At 68.0% G+C, this 7,063-nt stretch overlaps 2 protein-coding genes across 2 annotated transcripts; both read left to right on the top strand.

Moving 5' to 3' along the window:
* Window positions 1–1,192: 1,192 nt before the first annotated feature.
* NAGLU (N-acetyl-alpha-glucosaminidase) lies at window positions 1,193–4,952 on the top strand. Its single transcript, XM_030256425.4, has 6 exons — window positions 1,193–1,674; window positions 1,793–1,940; window positions 2,066–2,212; window positions 2,400–2,485; window positions 2,615–2,871; window positions 3,083–4,952. The coding sequence occupies exons 1-6, from the start codon at window positions 1,253–1,255 to the stop codon at window positions 4,297–4,299; spliced, it is 2,277 nt and encodes a 758-aa protein (XP_030112285.4). The 5' UTR covers window positions 1,193–1,252; the 3' UTR covers window positions 4,300–4,952.
* Window positions 4,953–5,084: 132 nt separating this feature from the next.
* On the top strand, window positions 5,085–6,990 carry HSD17B1 (hydroxysteroid 17-beta dehydrogenase 1). Its single transcript, XM_072919005.1, has 6 exons — window positions 5,085–5,443; window positions 5,584–5,745; window positions 6,035–6,214; window positions 6,291–6,384; window positions 6,484–6,667; window positions 6,739–6,990. The coding sequence occupies exons 1-6, from the start codon at window positions 5,347–5,349 to the stop codon at window positions 6,907–6,909; spliced, it is 888 nt and encodes a 295-aa protein (XP_072775106.1). The 5' UTR covers window positions 5,085–5,346; the 3' UTR covers window positions 6,910–6,990.
* The last annotated feature ends 73 nt before the right edge of the window (window positions 6,991–7,063 follow it).

Genomic DNA, 7,063 nt, shown 5'->3' with positions numbered 1-7,063 from the left:
TCTGTCAGGATCCTGTCACCTCCATGGCCAGAACCTTGGGGTGGGCAGGGCTGGTTTGTACAGCAAGACCGGCGTGACCCTGCCTGGGCTGCGATGCCTCTGTGCTTATCAAGCCCCAGCGATAACCTGAGCGAAGGCCAAGGCCATTTATCCTGGGGCCTCCTGCCCTCCCTGATGGACCCCTAATGGGTGGAATGATGAGTTGTGCAGGGGGAAAGTTCTGGCTTGTTTAACCCGGGTGCAGTGGGCACCGCGCTCTGCGTGCCCGGGGCTGTGCCCAGCTCCTGCCCTCCCCGGCCCAGGGACCCGCTGCCCCCGCAGGGCCGTGTTTACTCAGGCCCTTCCTGCCGGACAGGGCTTGCCTCATGTGCGGGAGCAGCGGAAGGGAGGGTTCTGCGGGGTTTCGGCGGTTGTGTTGCTCATGTCCGTGCGTTTCCCATCTCCTGATCTCTCCGGGAGGGTGAGAAGCCGCGCTGAGATGCGGCCCCATCCTCCCGCACCTCCTGGACGGGGAACCGGCTTCTCGCCGGTGCGGGGAATGCTTTTCCCGCAGCTGTAGGTTCTAGCGGACCGGGGGAATGTTCTCTGTCCCCTTTCACCATTCTCCCGTGCAATCGCAACATTCCTGCCCGTTTCCACGGCTCTGGGGTCACAGGCGCAGCCCTGGTGCTGGCAGGAGGCCCCGGTCCCCCGTGGGCGGCACACGGGGTGCTCGGGGAGCCCCGAGCCCGCCCGGCCCCGTTCCGCGCTGGGTGTGCCTCGGCGGGCAGGGCCGGGCCGCTCCCCTCCCGGTGCTGCCCGGTCTCGCAGCGCCCCCGGCCGGCCGGAGCGCTCCCGGGAGCCCCGGGCTGGTGGATGGGTGGGGCCACCGCGGCCCGGTTGCCCCGGTGGTGCGGAACTGTCACCGCGGAAAACGCGAGACTGAAAACACCCCGGAGCCCCAGGGGTCCCGCCGCCCCGAGCAGCAGCTGCAAACCCGGTCCCTGCTCGGGCACCGGGAACGGGCGGGGAAGGGGCCGCAGTGGTCCCGGGGCTCAGGGACCGCCTGTCCCCATCCCGCCCCGGTTGTCCCCAGCCGGCCGGGACATCCCTGCTCCGAGCGGTCCGGACCGCTCCGCTCGGCCGCCGGTAACGGAGCAGGCCCGGCCCCCGCCGGCACCGCCCAGCGCCGCGGGGTCGTGAGGGGCGGGACCGGCGGCGGGCGGGACCGTACCGGGAGGGGCGGGGCCCGGCGCAGGGGCAGGCAGCGGCGATGGCGGTGCGGCGGGGGCCGGAACCGGGACCGGAACCGGGATCGGGTCCGGTACCGGGGCTGGCGCTGCCGTTCCTGCTGCTGCTGGCGGTGACGGCGGGGCGAGCGGGGGACGCGCGGCAGGAGGAGGCGGTGCGGGCGCTGGCGCGGCGGCTGCTCGGCCCACGGGCCGCCGCCGTGTCGCTGTCGGTGGACCCGGCGCTGGCTGCTGGCGGGCCTGACATCTACCGGCTGTGGTCGCCTCCCGGCGCCGGGGTGGCCGTCGCCGTAGCGGGCTCCAGCGGCGTGGCGGCGGCCGCCGGCCTCTATCGCTACCTGCGGGACTTCTGCGGCTGCCACCTGTCCTGGTCCGGGGCGCAGCTCCGCCTGCCAGACCCGCTGCCGCGGCTGCGGGCCGAGATCCGCGCCGCCGCCCCCGGCAGGTAACGGGGACGCGGGGCCGGGCGCCGCTCACGCCTCGTTAGCGCGGGACAAGGCGCTGTTATGTAACGGGGCCCGGGGGCGCGGGGGGCCCGGGCGCAGCCTCCGCCGCTCCCGCAGGTACCGGTACTACCAGAACGTCTGCGCCCAGAGCTACTCCTTCGCCTGGTGGGACTGGGCGCGCTGGGAGCGGGAGATCGACTGGATGGCGCTGAGCGGCATCAACCTGGCACCGGCTTTCGCGGGGCAGGAGGCGGTCTGGCAGCGGGTGAGGACCGGGGCGAGCGGCGGCGGGGACCGGGAGGGCATCGGAACCGGGACCGACAGGATGGCGGTGGCGGGACCTCTGGAACCGGGAGCCGTGGGACCTCCTGACCCCGGCGCCCGGCGCAGGTTTACCGTAACCTGGGGTTGAACCAGTCGGAGATCGACAAGTACTTCACGGGCCCCGCGTTCCTGGCCTGGAACAGGATGGGCAACCTCCGCCGCTGGGCCGGGCCGCTGCCGCCCGCCTGGCACTTCAAGCAGCTCTACCTGCAGGTACCGGGGGCGGCCCCGCCCGCCCGGGGCAAACCCCTGTCACCCCCTGGTCCCCCTGGCCGAGGCTGCCCTCACACAGCCTCGGAGAGCCCCCTGCTCTGCCCCGAGTTGCAGCAGCACCCGGGGTCCCCTCGTGGGAACGTGCGGGCTTCTCTCCTTCTGCTCCTTCCTTCCTTCTCTCTCCCAGTACCGGATCGTGGAGCGGATGCGCTCGCTGGGGATGACCACGGTGCTGCCGGCCTTTGCAGGCCACGTGCCGCAGGGCATCCTTCGGTAGGTGCAGCCCTGGGCCCTTCCCGGGGTCTCACTCCCACTGCAGCTTCCCTGGGAGGCTGCCCTGTCCTCACATGGGCACGGTGGTCTCGTCCTTCTCCTGATCCCCATCTCTGCCCTCTGCTGCAGAGTCTTCCCACGTGTGAATGCCACTCGCCTGGGGCACTGGAGCCACTTCGACTGCACCTACTCGTGCATCTACCTGCTGGACCCAGAGGACCCCATGTTCCAGGTGATCGGGACCCTGTTCCTGAAGGAGCTGATCAAGGAGTTTGGCACAGACCACGTCTATAGCGCAGACACCTTCAACGAGATGACCCCCCTCTCCTCTGACCCTGCCTATCTCTCGAGGGTCAGCAATGCCGTTTTCAGGTCGATGACGGGAGGTGGGTCCGTGTGTGGTGCTGGCCTGGCCACAGGGGTCCAGGTGGGATAGCAAGGGCTGGGGGAGGTGGCTGTGGGCCCCATTCAAGCACAGAACCCATTGGTGTCAGATCCCCAAAACCCCCTTGAGGGTGATTGGTGGCCCCAGGGCCTTGTGAGACACCTGTGGGCCCTGCCTGGAGAGGATCTCACTCAGTGCTCTTCTGCCCCCAGCTGACCCCAAGGCGCTGTGGCTGATGCAGGGCTGGCTCTTCCAGCACCAGCCTGACTTCTGGCAGCCAGCACAGGTGCGGGCCCTGCTGCATGGAGTGCCCCTCGGCAGGATGATTGTTCTCGACCTCTTTGCTGAGTCCAAGCCCGTCTACCAATGGACAGAGTCCTTCTATGGACAGCCCTTCATCTGGTGCATGTTGCACAACTTCGGGGGCAACCACGGCCTCTTTGGCACTGTGGAGGCCATCAACCACGGCCCCTTCGCAGCTCGGCGCTTCCCCAACTCCACCATGGTGGGCACGGGGCTGGTGCCCGAGGGCATTGAGCAGAACGACATGGTGTACGAGCTGATGAACGAGCTGGGCTGGCGGCAGGAGCCCCTGGACCTGCCCAGCTGGGTGACCCGCTACGCTGAGCGCCGCTACGGTGCCCCGAACGCCGCCGCGGCCAGCGCCTGGCGCCTGCTCCTCCGCAGCGTCTACAACTGCACCGGTGTCTGTGTCAACCACAACCGCAGCCCGCTGGTGCGCCGGCCCTCGCTGCGCATGGACACGGAGCTCTGGTACAACGCCAGCGACGTGTTCGAGGCCTGGCGCCTGCTCCTGAGCGCTGGCGCCGAGCTGGGCTCCAGCCCCGCCTTCCTCTACGACCTGGTGGACGTGACGCGGCAGGCGGCCCAGCAGCTGGTCAGCCACTACTACCTGAGCATCCGCCAGGCCTTCCAGAGCCACGCGCTGCCGGAGCTGCTGACGGCCGGCGGCGTGCTGGTGTACAACCTGCTGCCAGAGCTGGACAGCCTCCTGTCCAGCCACAGCCTCTTCCTGCTCGGCCGCTGGCTGCAGAGCGCCCGTGCCGTGGCCACCAGTGACCAGGAGGCTGAGCAGTACGAGCTGAATGCCCGGAACCAGGTGACGCTCTGGGGGCCCAGCGGGAACATTCTGGACTACGCCAACAAGCAGCTGGGAGGGCTGGTGCTGGACTACTACGCTGTGCGCTGGAGCCTCTTCGTCTCTGTGCTGGTGGAGAGCCTCAACTCAGGCCGCCCCTTCCACCAGGACCAGTTCAACCAGGCTGTCTTCCAAGTGGAGAGAGGCTTCATCTACAACAAGAAGCGCTACCCAGCTGTGCCATCCGGGGATACGATGGAGATCTCCAGGAAGCTGTTCCTCAAATACTACCCCAGCACCCTGCGGCACAACTTGGCTGGGCCTGCGTGACTGTGGGTTCTGCCTCCAGAGCCTCCCCCAGAGAGGGTGGATAGAGCCCCTGCACCCTCCCCCATCTGGGCTCCTGGCCTGATGGCTGTGTCCTGGCTGTACTGGAAGAGGGGCACAGGGCCCTCAGCCAGCCTGGATCCACCCCTTCCTCTGCATGGGCAGGATGTGCCCCAAGAGGGGCTGGCACATGGACAAGGGGCTGGCAGAGGGGTCAGGGGCAGGCTGTGCTCCAGGGTCCCGTGCTCTGTGCTCTGTGCTCAGCTCTGCCCAGCTGCCTTGAGCCTGTTCCCAGGAAACCTGGGCTGCCCCAGTGTTTGTGGCTGGAAGCTTAGTGGGACACTGCAGAGGGATAGGACAAATGTGTCCCTGCTGTGGGGCCTTGGCTGGTTAGCAGGGGCAGTGATGGGGAGAAGCAGACAGGGAGGTGGCAGTAGGCAGATGGGTAGAGCAGCGTTGGACCCCAGTGCCTGTGGGGACACAGCATTGCATGGCCCTGCCCACATTTAGTGCCTTTTTTATCATAGAAGATTTTGCAGCATTGCCTGCAGTGTTGCTGGAGCTGTGCTCCCCAGGATGGAGTTTTTGAGGCCTTTTCCACAGCTGGGGCTTAGGCAGAGCCCAGCTGTGGAGCAAATACAGACTCTTTCCTCCCATGTGTGTCCAACTCCTTTTGCTAGCACAGGACTGTGTGGAACATGGGGGCAGCGGAGCAGCTCAGCCCTGAGCCTGCCCAGCAGGACCAACACCCTGCCAGAGTGTCCTGGCAGCCGGGATGCCTGGCACAGCAAAGTACAGCTGGGGGAGACCCCTGGGGCTGCAGCTCCCCTCATGGCCCAGAGCCTCCTGCAGCAGGGCGGTCCTGGCTCGGTGGAGCCTTTATCGCAGCACCTGCACCAGGATCAAGGCACAGGGAGCCCCAGGCATGCGCAGGGAGTGGGTGGAGGGGCCTTGAGATAAGGCAGCAGACACAACACGGTGGCGTGGGGCGGGGGGACCCCCTTCCCAGCCCCCTTAAATGGCGTGGGTGCGTTGGGCAGCACTGCAGCCATGGAGAGAACCACGGTGCTGATCACGGGCTGCTCCTCAGGCATCGGCCTGGGGCTGGCTGCACGCCTGGCAGCCGACGCCGCTCGCCGCTTCAAAGGTAAAGGGGATTGGTAAAGGGGTCTCCGGGCTGGGCCAGGCTCTCCTCACCAAGGAGAGACAGAGCCTGGGGTGGGCTGGGCTGGGTGCTGGCCCTGCAGCTCGGTGCCACTGCTGCCCACGGCCACGCTCTCTCCCCAGTTTATGCCACCATGCGTGACCTGGCCAAGGGTGAGCGGCTGCTGGAGCGCCTGGGGGGCTGCTGCCCCGACACGCTGGAGGTCCTGCAGCTGGATGTCACCGACCCCTGCTCGCTGGCAGCTGCTGCACAGCGGGTGCAGGGACAGCGGCTGGATGTGCTGGGTACGGCTCTTCCTGGTGCCCCCAGTGTCCCCGGGGTGGCTGAGGAGACATCTCTGGGGTCACAACCCTCCCCAAGGCACCAGGAGGAGAAGCCAAATTAGGTGCAGGCAGCCCTAGGACTGGGATAGGACGTGTTCAGCGGGGCAGAGGTGCAGTGGATGGATTTGGGGGTGCCAAGGGCCCATCAGCAGGGAAAGCCCCCCCATTTCTGCCTTCTGGCACTCGGTGGTGTGCAGGGCTGTCACTGGCTGGCTGCCCTGTGCCCAGCTGACCGCACCGTGCCTGGCAGTCTGCAATGCAGGGGTGGGACTGATGGGACCGCTGGAGACCTGCTCCGACCAGGCCATGAAAACTGTCTTCGATGTGAACCTCTTTGGGGCAGTCCGCACCATCCAGGCGTTCCTGCCAGCCATGAAGAGCCGCAGGGCCGGGCGGATCATAGTCTCCAGCAGCATCGGGGGGCTGCAAGGTGGGACCCCCAGCATTCTGCGGCACGGGGAGCTGTGGGAAAGAGCTCTGGCGCTCAGGGTGCGGCTCTGCCCCAGGGCTGCCCTTCAACGCTGTGTACTGTGCCAGCAAGTTTGCAGTGGAGGGGCTGTGCGAGAGTCTGGCCATCGTCCTGCGCCCCTTCAACATCCAGTGAGTGCCGGTGATGCCACGAGGGCTGGATGGTGCCCACCGGGCTGGGGGAATGCCGGGGCGGGGGTACGGCGGCAGCTCATGCACTCCCTCCCGCAGCCTGACGCTGGTGGAGTGCGGGCCCGTCCACACCAGCTTCCTGGCCAACCTGCAGCGCCCCGACCCTGAGGGCAGCGAGATGCGGGGCTTGGACGCCGAGACACAGGGGCTGTACCGCCGGTACCTGGGGCACTGTCAGAGCATCTTCCGCGACACGGCCCAGGAGGTGGAGGAGGTGCTGCCGGTCGGTCACCGCGGGGCGGGGGTGGCCGTGGGGCCGTGCCAGGGAGGGCTCTGACCCGGCTGCGGTGCCAGGTGTTCCTGGAGGCCATCGGCAGCCCCTGCCCACCCCTTCGCTGCGCCAGCACCCAGCTCCTCGCCCCGCTCTGGCGCCTGCGGCTGAGCAGCCCCGACGGCTCCGAGTACGTCCGCGCCATGCACGACTTCGTGTTCGGCAGCAGCGAGACCGGCGGGGACCAGCCCTGAGCAAAGCCACCGCAACACCGGAACCGCGGGCCCGTTCGTGTGCTCGGTGCCGCCGTGTCCCCAATAAAGCCCTTTGCAGCCGCACGGCTCCGGCTCCGGCTCCGTCCCCGTCACGCCGCGGTCCCGCGGACCCCCGGGCTCGCTCCGCACCGGG

The sequence above is a fragment of the Taeniopygia guttata genome, chromosome 27, assembly GCF_048771995.1.
Source record: "Taeniopygia guttata chromosome 27, bTaeGut7.mat, whole genome shotgun sequence".
Taxonomy (NCBI): domain Eukaryota; kingdom Metazoa; phylum Chordata; class Aves; order Passeriformes; family Estrildidae; genus Taeniopygia; species Taeniopygia guttata.
Note: the sequence above shows the minus strand (reverse complement) of the source record. Positions and strands in the feature narration are given on the sequence as shown.

Excerpts from the sequence above, each read along its gene's own strand:
- NAGLU (XM_030256425.4), top strand. The coding sequence starts at position 1,253 with ATGGCGGTGCGGCGGGGGCCGGAACCGGGACCGGAACCGGGATCGGGT. Across the intron at positions 1,941-2,065 it reads AGGAGGCGGTCTGGCAGCGG|GTTTACCGTAACCTGGGGTT; the intron begins GTGAGGACCGGG and ends CGCCCGGCGCAG. Across the intron at positions 2,486-2,614 it reads GTGCCGCAGGGCATCCTTCG|AGTCTTCCCACGTGTGAATG; the intron begins GTAGGTGCAGCC and ends CCTCTGCTGCAG.
- HSD17B1 (XM_072919005.1), top strand. The coding sequence starts at position 5,347 with ATGGAGAGAACCACGGTGCTGATCACGGGCTGCTCCTCAGGCATCGGC. Across the intron at positions 5,444-5,583 it reads CGCCGCTCGCCGCTTCAAAG|TTTATGCCACCATGCGTGAC; the intron begins GTAAAGGGGATT and ends CTCTCTCCCCAG. Across the intron at positions 6,385-6,483 it reads CTGCGCCCCTTCAACATCCA|CCTGACGCTGGTGGAGTGCG; the intron begins GTGAGTGCCGGT and ends TCCCTCCCGCAG.